This window comes from Ambystoma mexicanum, chromosome 6p (assembly GCF_040938575.1).
Source record: "Ambystoma mexicanum isolate Mex_15411 chromosome 6p, UKY_AmexF1_1, whole genome shotgun sequence".
Lineage (NCBI taxonomy): Eukaryota > Metazoa > Chordata > Amphibia > Caudata > Ambystomatidae > Ambystoma > Ambystoma mexicanum.
The window spans coordinates 591867521-591894115 of record NC_090935.1 but is presented as its reverse complement, the minus strand read 5'-3'; the positions used below and the strand labels follow the sequence as shown (position 1 = coordinate 591894115).

Sequence of the window (26595 nt, the reverse complement as noted above, 5' to 3'; positions counted from 1 at the left end):
CGCTGTCAGATGACAAGTGGCAGAAGCCTTGTGTATTCCAAGAGCCCAGGGACAAGGGCCTTTACCTATCCATGGCCTTACGCTAACAGGTATCAGTGTTTGCCAAGAGACCCGGGAGCCATGACCATGACGCTTCGTCTTGTGTTAAGGTTCGATTTTCGCTGCTCTTCACAACCCTTTCTGAACCTTGAGGATTCATTTGTACAGTTAAGTTCAACGTAGGTATCCGATTTACCCACATTTGGTCTTCCATAACAGTAGAGGACTTTTATAGGATCTGCAGACAGGGTAACGTACTTGACGTCTTTGATTTCGAAATCCCCTCCTGTGATGATCGCACACCCATATTTGGAATCTTCTTTTCATTCTCCATGGAGTCGTTGATTTTGGTGATGTCGAAACTTGGCTTCTGTAGGCTCATAACGGCTGACAGCAAAAGTTCTTTTACGAGGGTTGAGGTGAGATGTATGAAGACTGTGGGCCTCATTCTGAGATTGGGGGTAGCCATGGCGCTATAAGCGTCATGGCTGCCTCCAATACCGGGTCCGGTCTGGTTGGATGGGGACTTACCGGGTCATTCCGACCCTGGAGGACCCGGTAAGTCCCCCTTCAACCAGCCATTCCCCATTCCCATCTGAGCCCCCATAGGGCTCAATGGGAATGGGGAAGGCAGTATTTAGGGGCCTGCTAATAGCAGGCCCGTAATTAGCGCCCTGGTCCCTTAGCGGGACCCGTAAAGAACGTGGTCCGACCACACGTCCTTTGCGGTTCCCTCTAAGGGACCGTGGAATTGGGCGATAAGGGATTATCGGCACCAGTCTCCTTACCGGTGCCCGGTATCCCTTACCGCCCAACTCTGAATGAGGCCCCAAGTCCAAACTGTCTTCTTGCAGAAATGTTCACCATCAAACCTTTGCTGTTAACTTGCTGTAGAGTCGGTACGCAGAGAAACAGCATCATGACACGGTGTCTATTCAGAATTAAACTGGCATCTTGATCAACAACGCATTCCTGTCTCACACAACAGTCTGGGTCTCTCCTTGAAGGTCTCAAATCGAGAGAGCTCTCCGACCACTGACCGGGGCCACGTCAACTCTTAGCCTTTTCTGTTGGCATAATCTTCTTTGCTTTAGGTAGACTGGAACCCCTTTTGTCGGTATCAAACAAATCTTACTTTCGCAGAGTACACGCTAATCTCTTGGGAAGTTGATGGTTCCTCACTGTTAACGGATGTAGGCAATTTCAGTAGCGAGCTACCCCGCAGGGGCACCTGTATTATGGCAGTGGATGATCGGGCTTCGTAGACACACTCCCGTTTTTTCCCTGCTCGATATGCATTTTCAGCTATGGTTCTTTTTTCCGCCATAGTCAGAAATAACGGCTGTTGGACCAAAGTGTCCGTTGGAGTTTTAGGTGCAAGGAGAAGTCTGGACCTACTCGCGGCATTTGATGCAACAGGACCTTCGTTTAATTAACTTTCTCCATGAAGACATGGGGGCCCAATGGCAATCCCGTCGACCTGTAATTCCTCTATAAAGTAGGCCGAAAGGTTCAATAAAATAGTTATGCTGTCATTTTCCATCGAGTTCTCTTGCACATCAATGTTCTGTTTGGCGTTAAGTTTCTGTCTCTGGTTCTGAGAGTGGGAAAAAAATGTCCTTATCTTATCAGAATGTCCTCACCAGGCATAAAATGTTTATGCAGGAAAGCTCTTGAATCCTTGGATGTGACCAGTGTCACATTCTTTGAGGGCTTGGTCACAACAGATTGGGTGTTTCCGTTTTTACATTTCTGTTTATCGAAAACTGGGTAGAATTCACAGAGCATCCTACATTATTGAGGCCAACATGAGCTCGAGTTTCCTCTACATTGACCATGATGGGTGTCTTAGGTAGTGAGTTCCTTTGGCCTTCTTTAATGCACTGATTTAGCAGCTCAGTCCCTTCACATTGGGTCTCAGTTGTCACATGTGAGGAACTCATGGCGACAACAAGTAAGACAGACACAAGTGATCCCAGTTCAAGGGTGTTTATTGAATAATGAATGCTGTATGCAGGTCGGAAAAACGCCTAATCTAAACCTAAATCTAAGATGGGAGCAAGCGTTGAACATCAAATGAAAAATAAGGCAGTCCTAGTGGCTTTGTGTCAAAATAAAAAGGGCCTATACTAAAAAACCTATTGCCAATAACTCACAACTAATACAAAAAGAAAGAAATATTCACAAATAATAGGTTAGAATTCGATAGCTTGGGTCTCCCTTCGCCACGTTTTGGACATGGGGTACAAGGGGAGCTCACAGTACAGTCTCGGGCTTCTCCAGCACGAGATAACAGTTCCAATGGCAGTTCTCAGGATCGTTGACGGCCAAGTCTCGTTTCCTTAGAACGTCTCTTGCCTTCGGGCCTGATGTGTTCAAATAACAAAAACAGAAAGTTAATTAAACCAAATGAACATTTGTTGCCAATGACCGCTGGGTGATGGCTTCACCCCCCTGGATCTCCCGTGGTCAGGCTCGGACCCCTCTTCCCTTTAACGGGATTCAGTGCCCTTGGTTTCTCAATGTTTACTCTCAATGCGGGATTCACTACCACTTGTAGATCAAAGTCTCAATTGTACGGGGATTTCGCTTGACCCTCTGTATGACCACCTTGACCTATTTTACTGGCCTTCCTACAGCCTTCTGGTATTTGTAGTTTCTCTTATACGGGGCTCGACCAGAGTCTCTTACGTTAGCACCCACATGGTGCCGGTTTCCCTCTGTACCTTGTCTCCCCCTCACACTCTTTACAGTTCAATCAAAGTTCTTCAGGTTTGGTTCAAAACTCGTCACTTTGCGATTCTCACTCAACACAGTCCGGTTCTTATCAGTTCTCCCCTCAACTCACCGGCTGTGATGAACAGCTTGGCAGTTGGCTTATCTGGGGTCAAGGCCGGTACCACGGGGGCGGGAGCTTCCTTCGCTCCCGCTTATCGGCATAGACTTGCCGAGCGTACCGTTGACATCTGCTGCACGACACTTGTGCTATTGTTCGTGGTCTTGGGCTCTCTTCTGTGAAGGTTCCACGGGTATGGGATGAAAAAGGCAAGGTCACCTCTCTCTTCGCCACCCTCTGGATTCCGACCGCTTTCCTCCTCCTTTTGAACTGTCGCGTGGTAGCCCTCTCGTCGTGCTGTCTGCTGTACTCACCTTCCTCGTACTGTGTTCTCTGGCTCCACCTTTTATCCATGTGGGTAAGGGAAAGGGCCTTCAGGTGTGTGTGATTCTGATCAATTGCCTGGCTTTGCCTGACCCTTGTACTGGGACATGTCAGGTAAACGGCTCAGGTGTTAGTCCGTTGTCCTTTGTGTTGTGCGAAAGTGTTAGAATTAGAACAGGGGGTGGGGGGGTAGTGGTTTGGAATGTCCTCTGTGAGAGGATGGGGAAAAGGTGTAAAAGGAAGGGGGATACCGTTTCTCGCCCATCTGTATCCCACACTCACACGACCAGAGGACCCCCCATCCAGGTGATACTCCCTTACTGGTCCACCCCCAGGAACTGAATCCAATAGCGATGGCCGTGTCCTGGCCACCTGGATGACAGATCCCCGGTGACCAGCTAGGGAGACACCTTCAGGTTTCTCACACACAGCAATGTCTATTCTAGTTTTCGGGCACCAGATCTGCTTGTTTTCTGAGGGTTGTGATAAGAACTTGTTCTTTCCTGATCCCATCATCAGAAACCAGGGCCCTTGACCAGTGGAGTTCCCTACCCAACTGTTAAGTAGTCAGCTGGAGAGTAACGAGGTTTTCTTTCACAGTGGTTTATTGCACAACAAATTCTGGTCAAAGATCAATAAATTCAGTCAACGGATGACGGTTCTTTTCACCTCATAGGCACAGGCGTTCTGACTTACTTTACTTGCAACTGCCGCTACTGGCCTTAATTAGTTCCAAGATAACAGCCAGGCGATTACATGCTTTTCACCCTTCAACCTGTCCGCCGGCCATGAAAACGAAATTAACACAATGTCAATAGTATACTCTTCACCACTCCGAGACCTTCTTCTTAGGCGGCCATTTCTCTCCACTGAAAGGTCTTGAGCCTTGGACCGGGTACGGTGTCAATCTGTGAACTTTCCGCTTACTACTAGTAAGCCCACTCGTATTCTTGGCTGGTCTCACTCCACTCGGGTGCGGCGTCTCTCGCCACGCGCTGCTCCTGAAAAATTAGACGCCTCCTGAGTCTCTTGGAGTTGCATTTAACTCTTGTCCGGCCCCTCCCCCGTAATCAGCCCCATGTGTTCTCAGCAACGGTTTTAACACACCTGATTCAGATTCCCCACCTCCTCCCTGCTCCGTCCACTGTGGGCTAACCCTGTACTTTGTTTGTGTTTGGCCGGTTTTAACATAAGGAAACCCGGTTCTCCCTTTCCTTTTTTTCCCTTTCTTTACCCATCGGTGTGCCTCCCCCCTGATGCAGTATTTCGTGGGGCATTTTGGGACCTGTAGTTTGTCTCTTTTCATTGATGGCCAGCACTTGACGGGACTCTTCCTCAACCCCCTCCTTTCTCCCAGTATCCAGGGCGGCTGCCACTGCTTCCACCTCATACCAACTCACTTAGGTTTGAACTTAACTGTTCCATAATGGAAGTTAAATGATTTCCGAGATCGACCTGGATTGTTTTCGGGGTTACTTGATTAAAACAGGAGCCTTTGCTTGACAAACTCACCGGTTGTTTGTGGTCAGTACAATGGGAGGGGCTGAGTCGATCAGTTCACGCATTCTTTTTACCCTCAGAATGTCTCTCTTCAACGAATTCTCCATCCCCTTTTTTTCCCGTTAAGGCCAATGCCCTTACCAAGTGAGGTGTTCGTGAAGTGTGTGCTTCCGAGATCTGATGATGGGTGCCACTACTCTCCGGTCCCCCACCATCAATTTAGCATTGCACCCTAAGTATCACTTGAGCTGAACCAATTTACACAACCCATTCTGATTTCATCAACCTCAGTGCCAAAAAACCAAAACGCTGTTGATTTACTTGGTAGAGCTTAATGTGGAATTTGTGCCATTAGTATCCCAGACAAGCCTAACCCATCCAAAGGCTCTAGAACTAGGTCCCGGGATGACGCAAGTAAATTAACATCAGGGGGCAGGATGGGTGGGTCTGGTGCAGTAAGTTCAGTGTCTGTGAACATTTTGAGAATAATTATAAGTTACTCACCGTAGTGACCAACGTACTCTTAGTCCATAGTCTCCATACTGCGTGGACGTACCTTCGATGGGATGGGAGACGGAACCTTTTTCACCAGAAAAAACCTTCTCCCCCCCCTTTAAATTTAAAGGCACGCAGGGGTGCGGCCCAGGGAGCATGCGCTGCCTGACTCCAGCGCCACACCTCATTTCCCATTGACGCGTCAATAGATTAAACATTGCCTAATGACACCAGTATTATTAGGGGGGAGGTTGGTGGGACATATGGAGGAAAGGAGACTATGGACTAAGAGTACGTTAGTCACTATGGTGAGTAACTTATAAATACTCTTACATCCCGTCCCCTTTCCTCCATACTGCATGGGCACTTACAACCTGAATGTAGCCCGAGGGTGGAGAGGAGACCCTCCTTAAGCAAATAGGTTCCTGAGAACCGCCTGTCCGAAAGCCGCGCCAGATCTTGAACCGGCATCCAAACAATAATGCTTGCAGAAAGCCGAGGGAGTGGCCGAAGTGGCCACCCTGCTTATGACTTGCCATGGGACATGGCGCTGGAATGCGATGGCTGTTGCCTTGCCCTGACTGCGTGGGCATGCATGTTGGCCAGAAGCGGCTTGTGCTGGCCCTCGTACACCTCTTTGATGGCAGAGACCATCCAGCGGGATATGGAATCCTTAGAGGCCTGAAAGCCTGGTCTTGAGCTGCTGAAAGTGACGAACAGGGCGTCCAATTGGTCCTGTCCAAGTAAAATTTCAGGGCACGCCTGACATCCAGGCAGTGCAGCACTCGTCCTTGGGATTGGCAAAAAATGCAGGAAGGACTATTTCCTTGTTCAAATGGAAAGCAGACGGCAACTTGGGCAGGAATGCTGGGTGTGCCCGCAGGACTACGGTGTCCTTGTGAATGGTAGTATATGGTACTGAGGCGACCAGCGCCTGGATTTCGCGGATTCTACGAGCCGAAGTGGTTCCGACTAGCAAGGCCGCCTTGATGGTGACGAGCCTGATGTCAGCGGACGCCATTGGCTCAAACAGTTTGTGCGCCAGGGCGCCCAGGACTATGTTGAGGTCCCACACAGGGTGCGGCCTCTTGGGGCCGAGTAGAGCCTCGCGAACCCTGTCAAATGCTTCTTGACGATAGGATTAGTAGAGGAGTGTTAGGGAGAATTCTCATTCTATGGCTAATTTCCCTCACCTAGTGAGTCCCCCAGCAGCTGGATTTCTGGAGTTTATTTTTTCCATTTGGTAAGAGGGTGAGTTTTTTCACACTCTTACATGTGTTTTGCCATGTGTATTTTTACTGTTTGTGTGATCTTGGGCTCTGGAGCACACCACTCCATGGGTCCCACTTTTTGTGTGTGTTACACAGCACCTTCAGTGCAGTGACACAGGGTTGTCTTTTAGACTTCCCACTGACTCCATTTTTCGGGGGCTGACTACTGTCCCCCAGAAACATGTAAAGTTGCCATTAACTTTATATAGTCACTCTAAACTACAGACCCAGTACACCCCATCTTACATGGAGTATTGGAAAGGGTTCATTCCTACCCCTTTTTGTCTGTGCCTCTCTGAGCTTTGTTTTGCTCTTTTAACATTTAGACTTGGCTGGTGGCAGCGGCATCTACCCTCACTTTTCTACTGCGATTATACTACATAAACGTGGTATTGTTCCAGGCTATTGTGGTAGCCTCGAACTTAAACCTGCTTGCCCAAATACTTTTTATTTCGGCTCCGGTCGGGTTTAGTCGCCATTCCTTTTTGTTAAAGTCCTTCTTGTGTTTTACTTTGCGCGGCAAACCAGGTTTGCCTTCTTTGTTCACCGTCTTTTGGCAGGCTTCTAAAGTAAATCCCTCCTCTTGGCACCTGGGTGTCTAGGTGGGCTTAATGTGAGGGAGGGGTGTATTCACCCCCTGCACAGGGTCTCCAGTCGCACTTTGTGTTGATTTGCTGAGGTGCTTGTCCGGGCTGGACAACCCCCCCTGCTGTGTGATTGACAGCCAGGCTGTGTGAATGGGGGATTTTCGCATAAAAGGCAGGACTCTTGGGCTGGAAGTCGCCACTGGAAGTGCAAGGAACCGAAGAGAAGCAGAGAAGAAGACGGATGCTGCAACCCCGAGTCACGGTGAAGCCCTGTCATGAGTTATCTACCCTTCAACGACCAGAGAAGATCCAGTCCGGAGTCTTCTTCCCTTGAGCCTGGTGGGGTTAACCAGCTTATCTTCCACAGCAAGAGGATCCTCTTCGTGGTTGAAATCGCTGCACACTGCTGTAGTGGTCCGGATAGCCATCTGAAGAGCCTCTCCTGTTTTAAAGGAGTGCACCTTTTATTCACCGTCACTGCTGCTGGCCTCATCCTTAGATAGTGCAGATCACTCCAGACATCGTCCTTCTTGTCCCCACAACTGAAGCTCCAGGAACCGCGAGTCTGCAGGAAACTACTAGGAACAACTGCCGTGGCACCAGCTTCTCCAAAGAATAAGGTACTGTGTCCGACTTTGAGGAACTAGGGTGAACCCCTTTCTTTCTCAGTAAAGGCTTGTCCTTTTCTTCCTTCCCTCTTATAACTTTTGCCTCCTCTTCTGACAATATCCAAGTACTCCTGGCACCCTTGAATCGTGAACTGTCTGACTGTGTGATCCTCGACAACAGGAACCCTGTTCCCCTTGACACTGGCGCAGGCCTATTGACTTATCTTCTTGTTAGAAAGTGTGCTCTGATTCTGTCTGCCTTGACAAAAGTATTGACTATGATTTTTGTCCCCAACTCTCTTGTGTTAACTCAGGTGCTAAGTGTGTTTTAACTCTGGTAACATTTCTTCCCGCTGGTATGCGTATCTTTAGTAAGATTGAACTGTCATTACTGTCAAAAAGTGATCGCATATGTATTCCCGGTAACATCTTTGTTTCATAACACCGGTCAGTCAAATCGTAAGGTACTTACCTCGAGTTGTCCTGCACAAGGGGAATTGGTTGTGTGTAGTGTATTTGAAGTGTGGTTTTAATTTAATAGAAGTGAAGTGTTTTGTGAACAGCTGGTTTAAAATAAATGTACTTTTACTTTTTAACCAAAAACCTTGAGTCAGTGTTTGCTTGAGTTGCAGTAATTGTAGTCCTTTGTGTAATCTCTACTACTGCTCATCTGCTCTTGAGATAAGTCTGGCTGCTCCGCTAGTGCTACCACTTTAACAATGTAGTACAGGCTTGTACCAAAGGTGAACTTGTGTTACCACTTGTAGTCTTAATTGTGTGTAGTGGTCCCTAAGGGCACTGTGCAGGATTCTGCCTAACAAGGAGAAGGTCCCCTCCTCCGAGTTCCTGTAAACTCTGATGGCTCTGAGATATGTACGGCAGGGGTCCACCTACACACCAGAGTGGGCGAGGTGCGCCGAGAAGGAGAGCACGTTATCCAAAGAACATGCCTGGGGGTCGATTTCCTTGGCGTCTGCCTAGTGGCAGAATCTGGCCCATTTACTTTTATACTGGGCCCTGGTAGCCTTGCTCCTTGCGCCCTGTATGATTTCCAGATTAGCCTGTGAGAGGCTGAGGTGCCCCAGAGTTACCTGTTCAGGTACCACGCTGTGAGGGCTAGTTTCTGTGGCACGGGGTGGATGACCTTGCCCGCTGTTGCGCCCGAAGATGTGCTGGGCCCGTCAGGAGGTGAATCAGAGGCACCTCCGAGAGGCTGAGCAGCTCCAAAAACCATGGCCTGGCCGGCCCCATGGAGCTATTAGAATGATGTTGAGTTGACGAGATTCCTTGATCTTGCAAATCACTCTGTGAATCAGCAGAGTGGGCATGAAGGCGTAAACCCACATGCTGTTCCACTGAAGCCGAAATGCGTTGCCCAGGGAGCCGGGGCCCTGTCCCTGCCAGGAGGCAAACTGAATGCACCACTTGTTGTGCCAGGTGTCAAAGAGATCCACCTGGGGATGACCCCACCTGTTGAAGATCTCCTGAATGACGAAGTCGTTTAGATGCCACTCGTAATTGTTCACTCCCAACCTGCTGAGCCTGTCCGCCTCCAGGTTGGCTTCCCCCGAGAGGTGGACTGCCGTGAGGTAGATGTTTTTCAGGGCCCACTCTCACATGCTGAATGCCAGTCTGCACAGAGGAGGGGATCTGGTGCTTCCCTGCTTGTTGACGTAGTACATGCTGGTCGAGTTGTCTGTCTTGATGAGGACAGCCTTGCCCCTGATAAGTGGTAGTAATGCTCTGAGTGCTAGCCAGATGACGTTCAGATCTAACCAATTGATGTGTAATTCCAGCTCCTGTCGAGGCCAGGTCCCGTTTTCCAAGAGATCATCCAGGATGGCTCCCCAGCTCTCGAGCGAGGAGTCTGTGGTGATGGTGGCCTGCAGGGTGGGCGGCTGAAAGTGCTTGCTAGGTCCGGGTGGAAGGATGGAGGAACATTGATCGTCTCGGCCGCGAAGTGCAGCTGAATCCTACTCATCCTCAGTCTTGTGTGTGCGGCGGCTAATAGGACCGCCACCAAGAGATCCAGGAGATGCTGGTACCACCAAGCCGAGGTCACCTCTCTGCTGAGGAAGTGGGCGGTGGCCCTCTTGATGGCCAAGATCTTGTCCTCTGACGGAAATGCCTTCTCGGAGCACGTGGCCCAGATGAGGCCCAAGACTGTCAGAGTCTGCGTGGGCTGCAGCTGTGAATTCTTGAGACTGAGCGAGAAGCCCAGATGATGCAGCGTGTTCATAATAGCATGGGAAAAGTGGTGAACCGCTTACGGAAATGTAGCCCGACAAGCCAGTCGTCAAGGTATGGGTATACGTGGAGGCCCTGTACTCTGAGGAGGGCAGCCACTGTATTTGTGAGCTTGGTAAAGACTCTGGGGGCCGTGTTAAGGCCAAAAGGAAGGACTTTGTATTGAAAATGGTAGCCCATGATCCTGAACTGAAGGAAAGAATGATGGGGCTGCCAAATCGGGACGTGTAGGTACATGTCCTTCAGAGCCAGGGAGCACATCCAGTCTCCCTTGCACAATGTCTCCGCTATAAAAGCTGGCGTTACCATCTTGAATTTCTGCAGGGGTAAGCAGAGGTTGAGGGTGGAAAGGTCCAGCACAACTCTCAGGCCCACCTGGTGGTTCTTCTGAATGGCGAAAATCCTGAGTAAAAGCCCAAGCCTCGCTGGGACTTCCTCCACTGCCTGGCTCTCTACCTGCGACCGGATCTCCGCCAGAAGAGTTGCTGTCCCAACTTGAGGGAGTGGAGGGGAGGAGGGAGAAGAGGCTGGGAAGGGAAGGCAAAATCCTGTGGATACTACGGAGGGGATCGAGGGGTCGGCGAAATTCTGGCACCAGAAATGTGCATCGAGAGCAAACCTGCCCCCCCACTGGAGACATGTGGGCCCGAAGGGATGTGTCATGCCTTCTTTCCATTGGAGGCTGTCATGGAGGGGGGGTTGGAATAAGCCCTTACCCCCCCCCCACCCATCTACCCTTTTTGTTGCTTGCGCCGGTTCTTAGACAGGCTGCCTGGATCTCCATTCCTGGAAGCCGTGGAACCCTCCGTAGGTATGCCCCCTGTCGGGGCGCTGCTGTGACTGGTTGTACGACTTGGGCGTGGTCTTTGTCAAGATGGATAAAGACTTAGCCGTTTGTGATCTTTTTTTCTTCTTGTCCAGCTCTTCATCCGTGGAGGAATGGAAGAGGTCCCCCCACCTCGAACGGCAGATCTAGTATACCTTCCTGGACATCCGGATTGAATTACGTTGCTTGGAGCTAGGCTGTCCATGTCATGTTCATGGCGATACAGATGGCACAGCCAAAAGGGTAAATATGGGCCACAGTGGATTCCATGAGGTCCTGCGCCACCAGCTTGGCCTCAGCCAGTCCCGCCTTAAAACGTGATTGGCTCTGCGTAGGGAGTTCCGGGAGGAAGTCCGCAATTTCCCGCCATAAACTTTGGTTAGCGGCAGCCAGCATGGCATCAGCGTTGGCCTGACGAAGATGCAAGGATGTGTTGGAATACAGCTTCTTCCCGTAAGCCTCCAAGATCTTCTCCTCCTTGTCTAGCAATGACGCAGAGGAGGGAGCTGAGGACGACTGCGGCTTGGAGTTCAGTGATGCCGCAGTGGTCACAGAGGAGTGTGGCTGAGGGTGGGCCGATAGCAAGAGTGTATCCCCCTCCACCTCCCTGTACTTGGCGTCCAGGCGTCGATTGACCGGCTGGACCAAGTTGGGGTTGAGCCAACCTTTCTTGGCCAGGGAGACCACAGCGATTTGCAATGGAATCCCCGTTTTGGCAGAGGGGTGAGCCAGAACCCCCTCTGCCGGCTGTTCAACCTCGGGTTGGGGTAGGCCCAGGTACTCCACCAGCCCCGCAAGACATTCGTGGAAGTCCCTGGCTGAGGATGGCATGTCCGGATCCACCTACTCATCCGTATCCTGTGGATCAGAAGGCTCCTGTGGAGGTGGAGGAGTAGCTGGAGCCGGAGGCTGGTACGGAACTGCCTGAGGAATCGGCTGGAGGGCCAGAGGCAGCGGCTGCGCCGGCGGAGGTGCTTGTGGTGCCGCTGGCATCGTAGGGAGGACCTCCCTGATGGTGTCCTTGACGATAACCCCCATCTGAGGTGACTTCATGAGCCCGAGGAACCTCTCGAAAAACCCCTCTTCCCTGGTCAGAGAGGTGGAAGGGGGTACTGACGGGGTAACCGGGAGCTGCTGGAGCCGCTGCATACCCTACCCGTATGGATGCAGTGGGAAGCTGCTCTGCGCATAAGAAGGATAGGCTGTAGGCCACGTACCTGGTTGAGGCCAGCCCCACCTTGACACTCGTTTTTCGCCAAAATCCTGGAATGGGGTCGGACGGGTGCCTCTGTCTGGCGTGACGGCCATCTTGTGGAGCTGCCTGCCACGTGCCTGCAACGTGTTGCTCGGCTTGCTTGGCCCAGCCTCCTCCAAGACTCTTGCGTTTGCATCACGGGGCCTACTCTGCTCCTCAGGCCTAGACCCAGTAGGTGTGACACCCTCGACCCGGGGGTCGGTTGAGCTGCATTTAGGCGCCCCCTCGGACATATTGCCGGTATTAGGGCGGAGCCCCTCGGATGACAATCCGGTACAAGAACCTTCCAGTCCCTCAACACTGCCACCGGGAGGATCCAAGGATCCCTTGGCCCGAAGGCCAGTAGCTGCTGCAGCCTCTGTGCACGTGTTTGTACAAGGACCTGAACTGTCCCTCCCATGCGGGAGAGTCCTTGGGAAGGAGTCTCCTTTGCGGGGTGCGATGGAAAATAGCGGCCCTACTTTGGGCCTGGCTCTGTGTTTCACAAAGTTCTTGAGGTCCTCCGGAGGCGACTTCTGGAAGAGCTCTGGAAGAGCTCCCTCCACCTGGCTAGTCTGTTCTACAGCGATTTTGATAACAGAGAGCCACACGATGTACAAACTTGCCAACCATGGTCTGGGCCAAGGCAACGTAGACTGAGGGCGTGGTGGTCTGAAGTTGGGAAGAGCCGGTTACGGGATGGACACTTGTTGAACCCTGTGGAAGTCAATATGCGCCAGGGAGGAGCTTGACGCCTGAGGACAAAAAAAGACAAAAGAGAAGAAGTCTCCGCGCATGGAATTACATGGCCGAAGCCAAACCGAGGAGCGCTGGTGAATTTGGCCCATTACTGTCGACGCGGAAAAGGGGACTGAGGTGTGGCGCCGGAGGGCGGAGTCAGGGCAGCAGATGCACCCAGGCCCGCATCCCCGTGCGCCTCTAAATTTAAAGGGTAGGAAGGTTTTTCCTGGTGAAAAAGGTTCTGTCTCGCTTCCCTTGGAAGGGACGCCCATGCAGTATGCAGGAAAGGGGACGGGACGTAAGAGTATTATTTTTATCTTACCCGTCGCCTTGCTACTATAATTTTCGGATTCTCCTGATGTACGTGAGCAGGAACTGCCACTTCTCAAGCCTCTGGGGGCCGTCCTCTGCGTTAACCTCGTCTGTGTCCATGCTCTCTCATCTTCTTCCAATATCAGAGCGACAGGACGACAACGAGGTCTACCGCCTCACCGCACTCACTGGCAGATGACAGGCAAATTATTAGACTCTGCTGCAGGACGCTGTGCCTCGAGGTGGTTAATATAAGAATTAAAGGCACAGCATCTTAGTAGAATTCAACACATAATCCACAGCAGCTTCTATTGTATTATGTATGATGTCTAGTTTTGTAATATTTATGTTTGAACAGTTATATTAACTATAACAACCTCACCAATGCCCAACAAGGAGATGACCTCTATAGAATGTATGAAAGAGATATGTTGTCCTTGGGGAGTAGGGGGGGGGATCACAGCCAATGCAAAATCAAGTGGAGGTACTACGTCTCCCCATAGAAGATATGCATTGCGATACATGTATTGCTTATCCACCTGAATACAATTTTGTATGCACCCAAGTAAAAGAAATGCCACTGCTGTGTTCTTTCTTGAATGTACTTTACTCCAAAGAGAATCACCAAGTGCCATAAACAATCAAGTGATGCCCTTGTCATTCGGAAAAAGCACACGAGTGTTCTATATAATCTCATGCCCAAAGAGGTGGTTGGTAAGATCTTGCATGGGTTCCTGGAAAATACACTAAAGGTAATTCCACATCCTATTATTCTGCGATTGGATACTTATGGGATATTAAAGGGAAGAAAGAGAATTAGTACTGGGCACTTATGAGATGTTAGAGGAAGAAAAAATGAATTTTTGTTAGTATTATTACGTATGTGGGTGATCTTTTTAGAAGGTTATCAGGGTGTCAGTTTAAGTCCCAAAACTATGGATAAAAGGTGGAGCACCATCTGTTATCAATTGCAAGATCATGAGATGAGATTTAGAAATCAGTACGCACAAAGTTCTTGGTACATAGGATTAAGCCTTAGAAAAATCTGCTTGATTGTTCCTCTGGAGGTGTTCGCAAGTACAGTGATAAAAAACAAATGTGCCATATTTAGCCAGAGTATATCTTCTCCCTTTGGCACCCCATATGGAACATCCTTGTGTGAAGAGAATGTCTGCTGCCTAGAAAAGCTTTACAGGTGCTACTTACTTTACTCTTCCTGGATTCCTTGGAACACTGACAGGACATTCCGGTTTGAGGATCATAAAAAAATACCTTCTACAAATAACTTAAAAAATAAATTACTTCAATCCAGGAAAGAAAGGTGTTAATGTTCTATCTGCACTATCTCCTGAATACATCATAACGTGTGTTGTGCACCCACATTTCATAATCATCAGCAAATAATTACCTGAAAATGTTGTTTTTACCAGAGGGAACTATGCCAAGATTTGCTGCATGTACCACTTTCTGAACCAATATCTGTGGCGTTGAATTCTGTGGAGCCACGGTCATAGTGGCAACACTTTCATTCATTCCAATTAACTTTCCTGTAACAATTATGAACACAGTTAATCACACATTTCTTTGAAAATGGCTAACTAATAAACAAACTTTCCTAAAAATCTCTTTAAAATATTGCATGAAGAATAAGAGGAAAAGCTACCAATGAATCACACCTTTTGTTAATATAAAATAAAATGAAATTGATAAATATAATACATATGTACCAGATTACATTAGTTCAATGATGCCAATAATGTATTCGGTTCATCCCAGAAGGAATGCACGTCACTTAATGGGCGACACAGGTTTCATATCAAATGCATTTGAAAATGAAGTACAGTGATAATCTCACTGCTGGAAAAGTTGTAGTTTAAAAGTACACACTGCACTGTGAATTTGCAGTTCACCACTCTGCCGGAATTGGCATGGCTTTAGAAAAATCTATAAAGGAAAGAAAGTTGTTTTAGAGAGAAGACATAAGTACTCCAAGTGTTCTCCTGCACAGTAGGATCGAGTGTGATACCTTCAAAGGCAGAAGCTACTTTCTCTCTTCATAAACCAGATATAATAATTGAAAGTGTTTGGCAAAGAAAGTGAATCTACAGAATGCTTGGAAACATATCTGAGTGTAGGATCATAATGTTTTACAAGGAAAGTAATGTAGACTAAACAAAGCTATGATTGTATTCTATATACAAACTCTTCATCACCGTCAACTGCTGTGAGCATTTTGTCAGGCATAGAGCGTCACCAAGTCTTATGTCCATTTTAAAGGGGAAGGGAGAGGTTGTACATAGAATAGCATATGGCGCTTTTGGCAAATAGAACACCACAGTCAATGGTTGTACTGGCCAACATTTCAATATTATGTTACAGGCACTTGGTATTGCACTCCTCTCTCCTGGGTATGTCCTCATACCACATTCATATATCTGGTACCGTCTCGGTGTGCCATCTCAGTTCCGCTAGGTCATGTTGTAGGCAAATGGTTTTAAGTCTGTTTGAGTGTAGTGGGTTCTCTGATGAACTTCATCACTGTGTGCCATGTGGCCAAGACAAATGCATGTAAATGTGGTAGATGTAGATGCTTATCCCTGTGACGGAGCCCATGAAAGCAAATGGGCTTCAAGCATAGCAGTTAGTCTGCTGGAGTAGCTTATGACATTTGTGAAGGGTATCAAGGTGTTGTCTGTGATCATGTGTAATGTGCCATGGACGATGCACCGCCATACTGTGTCGATGCAACAAGTGTGCATGTGTACTAGGAGACAATATATTTAGCAGCATTAGAACTCAAGCTACATCCCACCATATTTTTCAGTTGAATTGGTATACCCACTGCCATTTCCCTGCAGTTTTCCCCCACCGGAACATCCTCAATAAGCATGGCACTTCAATGTAGGGCATGGAAGTTGAATGCAGACTGCGCTTAACCAGACTAGTTTAGCTCATGGGAAACCCAGGCTCATACAGTACAATGCCTGGTACCAGGTGCAAAGACCCTTAATACTGATGTGTGAGCAACTGCAGAACAAAATGAAGCACAAGCATCGACATCAGACTCGGGTAGCTAGTGGAGCTAACTAAGTAGGTAGGATATGTTGCTGCAGATCAGGGTCTCGATCTTTTCAGGATTTCGCTGTAAGAAGTCTAGACAACCATCCACTTATTTCAACAAGACAACTGCCAAGGATACTTGGGCTAGATTTGCATATTTGTAGGATGGATTTGGTGTCATCAATGTAGTGGCAGGATCAAAAGACACCAAATCAGTGGATCAGGTCATTTAGAGAGTAATGTTTTTGTCAAATAGGAGAGGTGATAGAGTAGAGCCTTGTGGAACCCTGAAAGAAGAAAGATTTGGTGTGAACGCAGAAATGAGAAAAGAAGAGATCTACTTCAGGGCTAGATGGCAGGCTCCCATTTGGAGTAGCAGGTCAAGTAACATGCAGTGGCCCACAGCGCTGAAATTGGCAGACGGGTCCAGAAGATTAGGGGTGCTCCATGAATTGTAAATACACCTTAAGGTTATCTCAGATGGAGATTAAGGCTGACCCAGCACCACTTCCTGGTTTGGTACATGCTTATACCTGGTAGGTTGTTTGATTAGACAGATGGTACAGTTCAAGAAAGGACTCCCATTCAAGAACTTAGCCATGATGCCTCACGGGGCAGCCATCTGATTAAGGCCTGGAGGAAACTACACTCCCCTCCCCCCACAACCTCCACCTACATTCACCTGAGTTAAGCCTTGCAGGGCTCCTCTAGGTGATGCACTAGGCGTCCCGGTATATGTAGCAGCCTTGATTCAACTTGGATCATCTTATTTAAAAAAGAAAAATCAACAGATTCATATACTCGTGCAACGGACATCAGCCGCAGCTATAAAAGCAGCTGCACGCTGGATGCCCACACAGGCCACTGTGCCTGGGATCAGTGCCCCTTCTTCATGATGGCCACCGCCATCGACCCGTTCACCGCAGTGCCGGCATCAGGTGTTGCTGGCCTGTGATTGGGCCCGCTCTCCACACAAGCACCCAATCAGCTGATCCGAACAGGCGCAGCTGACCCACCTCCAAAGGCCTGCGAAAAAGGCCCTTATGTGCCCTTTCTCATCCATTCGTAACGGGGCAGCCATCTGATTAAAGCATGGAGGACCGCATCCACCTACATTCACCTGCGGTAAGCCTTGAAGGGCTGCGTGGCTCCTCCAGGTGACGTACTGAGCATCCCGGTATATCTAGCAGCCTTGATTCGACTTCAATCAAAAACCAACAGTTCCATATACTCGTGCAATGGACATCAGCCGCAGTTATAGCAGCAGCTGCATGTTGGATGCCCAGACAGGCTACTGTGCCTGCAACCAGTGCCCCTCTCCATGATGGCCTACCTCCATCGGCCCGTTCACAACAGTGCCGGCATCGGTTGTTGCTGACCTGTGATTGGGCCAACTCTCCACACAAGAACCCAATCAGCTGAGCCGAACAGGCAGAGCTGACCCACCTCCAAAGGCCTGCGAAAAAGGCCCGGTCTGTGCCTGTACGGGCCGGGGCGGGCCCTCCACCTCTGTGCCCCCTCCACATAAAATTATGTAGCCTCCAGAATCACGTCATACTCTCGCACAAATTTGGACCAGTAAACCTTCACGCTCCTTCCTGCCCCACACGTGAGTGATGGCTGAACCTTTCACTGGCTCGTCAGCCTATCATCTTGACCGAAATCTGTACCTATCCCTCTCTGCATTTCTACCCTAGCCATCCTACTTTCTCACTGCATTCTGTGTTCCTCAAATGGAAATAAGTTGTAGCTGTAGTTCTATCTTTCACTGCACTGCTTCTGCATTCATTGCGATCCACTTCAAAATCGTGTCTAGGTGGGCGTGCTTTATATCTTGCATCCCTGTGTGCACTTCATTCATTGTGATCCATTTAAAAATCATATCTTGCACCCCCACCTTTTGCTCTGCATCTGTGCTCTCCTTAGCTACTAAGCCACCTTGGAGTACGGGCCAGGACTGTGCAGTGCAGTGCCCCCCCTACCACTTCACTTTCGTTCTTTCGTCTACCCTCTTCAAATGTGATGGCACTTACCATCTCTTCTAACTTCTCTAACTGCTACACTATCACCTATCCTCCCTCTCTTACGAAGTCTGGAAGAAGAAAGCACAAAAAAGACATCCCGAGTGCAAACCCTGGCCTTCCCATCACGGACACCTATGTCAGAGCATCTTTCAGAGAGATCTTCACTGATATCCTTTTCACTGTCCATTCTCCAGATCTATGGACTCCTCATCTCATCTCATCTCTACTCTCTCCCCTTTCACGGCCTCTACCATAACTGTGGCACCAAGTGGGAAGTCCTCTTGGCCGGCTTCTCATCATCACGTTGCATCATTAATGTCTATGACACAGGCACTATCCTGGTTCAGGGTCCTCAACCCATAACGGTAGGGCAACTTAACCATAACGTCCCCTCAACAAAGTTTTTTTGTAGTGAATTTTACAGGTTTTTGGAAGGGGAACTTAATCATAACATTGTGTCAATGAAGTTGTGCTGAATATACACTGTCATCATGTGATTGTGGGAGATAAGTAGTATAATGTACATACTTGATATACATTTAACATAGAACATACAGAACCCCCTCCCTATTGATGTTAGAAAGGGATGGACTGAGCGCCTGTTTGCGGACGGGATCAACATTACCCAAAGATGCAGGGGGTATATGAAAATGTACTATTGTCTTACACAAACAATTTGCAACGTAAAAGAAGAACATAAAGGCATAAGTAGTAATAAGTAAATATGGAAAGCTAAAAGGTGTGAAATGAAAACAATACATTTAATAACCATGTAGAATGAAATGGATGGTACCATTAAAAAAAAAAATGCCTGCATCGTAATCACGTCACAGAAACTCTGCAGCCTGGACCGACAGTCGACGGACGCAGTAGGACGAAGGGAAATTACATCAAAATAGTGAAAGTCATTTTTTTGTATGTGTGTGTGTCATTCTTTTCGTATGTGGTGCAGAAATAATAATTTCTTTGTTGTTTTGACACAGAAATGGCTAGTACTTTGGAGTGGCTGGAGGAGAATTTTCCGCATGGGGAAATGTCTGAAGACAGCGACAATAATGGTACATACTGCTCTGCATATGCAAAATAATGATCAGTATTTTATAGGCATTTAACATATGCATATTTTTTTGGACAGACCAGGAAAGAAAAGAAGAAAGGCCAACAAACGAGACAGAAGAAGACAGGATGAAAAGGATTGAGCAGAAAATGGATGTACTGAATGACAATTTTAAAAGTTTAAGGGAGTTTGTGGCGGACCGTGTGAGAGGAAAACTACGTTACCATTGTCCCACCTGTACCTGCCCTGCTTCTCCATTCCCCAGTGAACCATCCCCAAAACTTCAAGAAGAAAATAGACGTTTTGACGAAACATCCATCCCTTCTTCCCCTCACAAATCTTCTCCTCATAACCAGCCCATGTTGAATCCTAATTTTCCTATATTTGTGTCAGTATCTGCTTCCCATGCTATTTCTTTGGATTGAAGTGTGTGTGTGTGTGTGTGTGTGTGTTTGTGTAATAGTTGTAGTAAAATGTTCGCTAACAGTGCGCCTGTTCGACCTATCCGTAAGGAATGGAATGTGGGTGTTGTAAAGGCAGTACACCTACCCTTGCTAATGTCAAGTAAGATGGAGTTCATGTTTGACCGCAACATCTGTTCAAGTTGTGCGTACATAAACAGAACGGGGCGTCCTAAGGACATGATACCTCAGTGTGCCTCTTACAAACGAGATCAAACATGTTCGTAGAACACACCAGGTGTCCGGGATGGCTGTAAATGAGCAAAATGGCAGTGTGTTAAGGACAGTATACCTGTCCATATCGTCCGCAGCCAAAATGGTGGTGTCCGTAGAACATGCGCGGTGGCCAGTAAGTTCGCATTCAAACAAAATGGGAGTTGCCCTAAGGACACTGGACCTGTCCATAGAGTGAGCATATCATGTATGCACATGCGCAGTACAACCGTAAGTATAGCGAACATCGCGCCTGTCCCTAACTGTTCATCTCACTTGTATCGCACTTTGAATTAGTTTGAGAACCCGAACACTGTCCGTTGGACACTTGCGCGCATGCGCAATTCTGTTACTCTGCATTTGCTGTCCAGCGGACTCCCATTTCTGTCGCAGATGTGTTCAGGACGTCATCATGTGACTGCACCCACGCTGAACGTGTGGACTAATTTGCGCAGTTTGTGTGCTTCCGCAGTAGTACAAAAGAACTTGTAGACACAAGGCAAAATATTGTAGAGTGTAAAAATATCATTTCACATAACCCAGACAATAGCTTGCCTGAGGACTTGTGTAAAATTTTCGTACCGCTTTGCAGTGATTAAGACGGTCACGAGGCACACCTCTCCACCCCTATAAATGGCCACACCCCCGAGCGCATCTTCATTGTCCTTCTAGCTATAGCACATTGAGGTGTACTGCCTTTACTACTGTAGTGACCAAAAGGAAAGTAATCGGTATGGCTTCCATGGCTGCTATTGGTTCATTAGCCTCTGCACCACCCCCAAACCCGCCACCGCCACCACCTCCCCAAGGGCCTGCAGAGAGATATACGGGTGAGGATGTAGAGAGCGAGGAAGAAGAGGAGGAAGAGAATGAGGTGGAGGAACTCTGCACTACGAGCACTTGCCGGGAGTCGTGGGTGTGGTGGTCGTTTTCCGTTTATGGGAACGTACCAAAAGCACATGCGAACCTGGTGAGGTGTAACGAGTGCTAGGTGGTGCTGAGTCGCGGGAGATTTGGTGTGTAGAGCTTTGGTACAACAACCATGAAGCGACACCTCACTTCGTTCCACACTGCAAACATTCGCAAGGTGGTGCCATGTGAAGAGCGTAGTCGATTGAGTTCCTCCACACCATCCTCCGTGCCCGATCCTCTCACCACAAGAGACACTCCTGTGGGGGAGCACCTCCCTCCAGCTGCCTCACAAGCCATTTGCAATGCTGTTGACCCTTACCTTTCAAAGGTGACAATAGTGTGTATGTATTGTGACGTAGTACTCTGCAGAGGGGAGAGTTTTCGAAGTGCTTTTGAGGCTACGGTCACAGAGCACCAGAAGATCTGCTCCTTACCTACGTGAAGCTGACCCTATATCTTTCTCTGTCCACTTGCCCTTTCTTATCCCCGTGGCTGGTGTCCCTTCCTTACCCTCCTTTGGCCTTTGTGAAAACAACAAAAAATAAAATTACAGATTAGGCTCTTTTCAGAGCTGCCTTTCTCAGTTTAACAATAGAACTATGAAGTGACCGTTGTAGACCCCCGCAGAGTTGTGGAAAAGTTTGCGGACAGTCGTAGGGGAAAAAAAGGAGGGTGCAAGCAGAGCAAACACAATGAAGTGTACGCTGGGAGTAAGTGGTGGCTCTAAAAAGAGCCTTTCGGTGGTGTGTTGTGTGGGTCAAAAACTGTGGATTGGAGAAAACAGATTGTCACATAGGTTACTGTGAATCCAAAAGAGGTTGCAATGCATTTTGTACATTGTGAAGAAAAATCTGATTGCCAGCATATGTGAGATGGACTCCATCTCTGCGGAAAATGAAAGCGATGCGAAACAAAATGTTTTCATTGTGGAATGAGGACATGCCAACATCTCTTAAAACAGCCTTATTCACATTGCGTCTCACTTTCTCCATTTTTGGACCAAAAGCAGAAGAACGCAGCCATATTTGTCTTTGTGCAATACGGGAAAAGGGTATTTGACAATTTGGAAACATGTCCATGAGCTTCGCAAGTCCTTCCTTCATTCATTGCAAATTGCAAAGAAATTCCAGAGACATGGCCTAAACTGTTTCCTCCGCAATGAATTATAAGTATATCTGGAGGACGCTCTGTCAGTAAAGTAACACAGAGAGGTACCAAGTCCAGCCACCTCATGCCACGCACGCCATGCCAGTGCACTTCCACATGAGGAAATCCGAGATCTGCAGATAAACTGCAGCTTTCTGCATGCACCTTCAACCAATGTATCCGTGAGTCTCCCAAAATCCAGATAATCTGTTTGCGAGCACGCAAAGCCATGGCTGTGTGGTCTCCTGTCAGGGAGAAGACGGTCTTACTAAATCTCGCCATTCCGAACACACCCACTGAACTTTATTGACCAATCCCTAGCTCCGCTCATTTTCATTTGCATGCGTCTCCACCCCAGAATCCCCGTTGGTGATATGCGCTGGCTGCAAACTACCGCCATGTCCGCGGACATGTATAGGATTAGAGCGTGACGATGGTACATTGAAGTATTGTTCCCCTTTTACCCCTTTAAAGTGGGCTCTGAAAAGAGCCGTTTTTTTCGTTTTTGGGCAGATACCTTACAGATATCTGTTATTTTGTTTATTTTTTTGTATTTTTTGTCCTTACTTTACTCCTACAACCATTACAGAACCTTCTCTAAAGCAAGCCTTATGTTCCAAAAGAAAATTGCATTTCCCTAAGAAGATAGCGCAACACCATTTGCTTCAAAATAATCTGCATTACTTGGAACAATGTTTTTGTGGCTGCAGAAAAACATACCAGCGCGTAACATAAAAGCACGCATGCCGCGATTAATGATACACCGCCCAATACTTTGATCTGGACAGAAAAAATAATTGTTGTCCCATTTAACTCTAGGGAGTAAACCACAAAAAATGACTTTCGCAGTTGGTAAGATGTTCATGAGCGCTTGAACCAACTGTCCCAAATCTGCCAACAGAGTACGTGCAGTCACGTAGCCCAAATGGCAAGCACCGTAGTGCAAAATTACCACATGAGGAGAAGTCATCGTACGTATGTCTCTGCAAACTTGCAGAATTGCCACAACATTGGCATCAGTCTCAGCGTTCCACACCACCTCCACTCCTCTCACATTGAAATGGTGTGCCACATGCCTACTCTCGGCATAATGTTGTAAGCCATGGACAAAAATGTCTCCAAGCACCAAAACCCTGACCCTCTACACCTGACATCTTCAGTGTACGCACCATCTTTCGACACAAAAGAGTAATGTGAACATCTGATTGGCTGATGCCTTCAGTCCCCTTTCCATGCAGGATTTAATGTAGAAACCCGTATGTGACAAGCCCTACCCGCGGACAAGCTTTGCACTGGATTGAAATATGAAAGGAGAATGCTCTGACGAAAGATGCACAATTAATGTGTGCAGTATCAGCACTGCTGTAAACAAAGTAATTAATTTTTTTTTTGAATCGCAGTGAAGACTTCTCTCCTGAGAATCAACAGCATCTACACTGCAGACAACATATCTGAAGAAACCTGGTCATTTTGCAAAGAAATGTAAGTACAGTACTACCTTTATATTGTAACTACTCCTCAAAGAGGCTGCATGGGTTATTTGTTTAATTTGGGCACCAAAGCAAACATTGATTTCTGAACCATTCTACCTACAAATATCCATTTATTGAACAAAGAATAACAGGCAGAATGGCTCACAAATCCCTGTGTGTTTGGAAATCAAATAACATACGTAAGCCTTAGAAGGTTAGATTTAGAAAAGAAGTTGCTGTTGCAAGTTTATGGCATTTCGTTTATTAATAATGCTTCTCGTCACCGCTAGCCCACTTTGTACTCTCATCTGAAGCACATTGTAGTACTATACAAACAGTAAAATAGCCTTACCAAATCATTGCAAAAGTCCAATGCACATTCACACACCATGACAAAGAGCTTCCACATCAGACTCATGCACGCATGCACACAGTACACATACATTGTACAACAGACCAAAGTATGCCTTCTTTTTTTCAACAGACACCAAAGAATGCCTACCAAAAAGCAACTTCGTAGAAAGGAACGCAGAAGTAGAGCAAATAAAAATAAAAGTGCCCAATCTAAGCATCCATCTGTTGTGGAGAGAATGTTGGAACAAACCAGCTAATGCAGTCGGTTAGCAAAACAAAGGAAGCTTCAACTACCGAAACTTTACCTCCTCCATCAAAATGTGTCACAAAACACAAAAATGTTGGTAAAAAAATGGCTACCAGTACAGCTAACAATGCTCCTACTAATCCTGATAGTGTAACAAGAACCCATAGTAATAAAAGTATTTTATCAAAAATGTTTCGTCACAGAGTCCTTCAGAATCTACTAAGAAGAGGACGGAAATCATCCTCACCCCTTAAAACCTACCGTAGAAAGTTAATCCTACAAGATCTCGTGGACAGTGTAATCCTTCTCAAAAGGAAGTTGTTTATATTAAGTGTTAAATAGAATGAAACCACTAACAAAACTAAGTACCAAACAACAAGAGAAACTCAGCAATAGACTGGATGTGAACAAAAATAATTTCTTAAATGTTTGTGGTGGTGAATGGAGTCACACAACAACCACAGAACCATATTTTAATGTGGAATCATACAAACTAAACCAAACAAACACAATTGCCATCCATAGCAGTGGACGAGGGTATAAGAAAATCAATACTACCATCATGGAACAAGAAACACTGCTTACAAAAGTATCCTCTGAAAACTCAGAATTACCTCTCGATTCAACAGAACCACACCGTCCAGTATACAAATGGCCGTGCACATCACTGTGTGCCATTCCAAACAAAGCTTTCAAATCTTTACGTCAGTTCCTCAATCAGTATGTAAAAGGTAAAGACAAAAGTAAAATGAAAGTGCTGCAAAATATGGATATTTGTCCAGTGCGCAAATACACAGGACTTCAAGGACAATCATTAGGCTGCATTTCTGGGCCCATTTGCAAAAGCATTCAGTACAAAAAAGAAGGTGGGTGAGGCGCGCACTCCCGGTCCTGGTCAATTGAACCTGTTGTAAAAAATAAGTAGCTGGGTCAAATCCCAAAATGGACAAATATTCACAGGGTTAGATCCCTTCTGCTGCAAATCAGGTACTCAGTATTAACAGGGTTAGATCCCTTGCTGCAAATCAGGTACTTAGTAATAACAGGGTTAGATCCCTCAGCTGCATTTCTGTGGTCTGTAGTTGTTCTCCTCCTAGCGCTTTCTTATCTCAAATAATCATCAGGGAGGCTGTTGAGCAGGTGTGTCTAATTAGACTCAAAGGATTCTGGTAGCTGTAGTGAAAACGTTTTTTTCTGTTCAGGTGACCAGCAACCGACACCCCTCCAAAGCACAAGTCCATCCCAAATTTGGGGGAGGGGAGAGAACCATCTTTATGATTCTCCAAAGTGGGGCACAGTCACCCCGTGGCGCTGCCTCTGGAGCCCGGGACTCCCATAGCATTCAGTACAAAAAAGAAGGTGGGTGAGGCGCGCACTCCTGGTCCTGGTCAATTGAACCTGTTGTAAAAAATAAGTAGCTGGGTCAAATCCCAAAATGGACAAATATTCACAGGGTTAGATCCCTTCTGCTGCAAATCAGGTACTCAGTATTAACAGGGTTAGATCCCTTGCTGCAAATCAGGTACTTAGTATTAACAGGGTTAGATCCCTCAGCTGCATTTCGGTGGTCTGTAGTTGTTCTCCTCCTAGCGCTTTCTTATCTCAAATAATCATCAGGGAGGCTGTTGAGCAGGTGTGTCTAATTAGACTCAAAGGATTCTGGTAGCTGTAGTGAAAATGTTTTTTTCTGTTCAGGTGATCAGCAACCGACACCCCTCCAAAGCACAAGTCCTTCCCAAATTTGGGGGAGGGGAGAGAACCATCTTTATGATTCTCCAAAGTGGGGCACAGTCACCCCGTGGCGCTGCCTCTGGAGCCCGGGACTCCCATAGCATTCAGTACAAAAAAGAAGGTGGGTGAGGCGCGCACTCCCGGTCCTGGTCAATTGAACCTGTTGTAAAAAATAAGTAGCTGGGTCAAATCCCAAAATGGACAAATATTCACAGGGTTAGATCCCTTCTGCTGCAAATCAGGTACTTAGTATTAACAGGGTTAGATCCCTTGCTGCAAATCAGGTACTTAGTAATAACAGGGTTAGATCCCTCAGTTGCATTTCTGTGGTCTGTAGTTGTTCTCCTCCTAGCGCTTTCTTATCTCAAATAATCATCAGGGAGGCTGTTGAGCAGGTGTGTCTAATTAGACTCAAAGGATTCTGGTAGCTGTAGTGAAAACGTTTTTTTCTGTTCAGGTGACCAGCAACCAACACCCCTCCAAAGCACAAGTCCTTCCCAAATTTGGGGGAGGGGAGAGAACCATCTTTATGATTCTCCAAAGTGGGGCACAGTCACCCCGTGGCGCTGCCTCTGGAGCCCGGGACTCCCATAGCATTCAGTACAAAAAAGAAGGTGGGTGAGGCGCGCACTCCCGGTCCTGGTCAATTGAACCTGTTGTAAAAAATAAGTAGCTGGGTCAAATCCCAAAATGGACAAATATTCACAGGGTTAGATCCCTTCTGCTGCAAATCAGGTACTCAGTATTAACAGGGTTAGATCCCTTGCTGCAAATCAGGTACTTAGTAATAACAGGGTTAGATCCCTCAGCTGCATTTCTGTGGTCTGTAGTTGTTCTCCTCCTAGCGCTTTCTTATCTCAAATAATCATCAGGGAGGCTGTTGAGCAGGTGTGTCTAA

The 26595-nt window shown here is 47.4% G+C and overlaps 1 protein-coding gene across 1 annotated transcript in view; it reads right to left on the bottom strand.

The window, feature by feature from the left end:
• The window catches only part of AP3B1 (adaptor related protein complex 3 subunit beta 1), a 2743269-nt gene that overhangs the window by 124286 nt on the left and 2592388 nt on the right, over positions 1-26595 (bottom strand). Inside the window, exon 26 of the mRNA XM_069627424.1 lies at positions 14429-14567. Within this exon, the coding sequence (XP_069483525.1) occupies positions 14429-14567 (139 nt within the window). The remainder of the gene's footprint in view (positions 1-14428; positions 14568-26595) is intronic.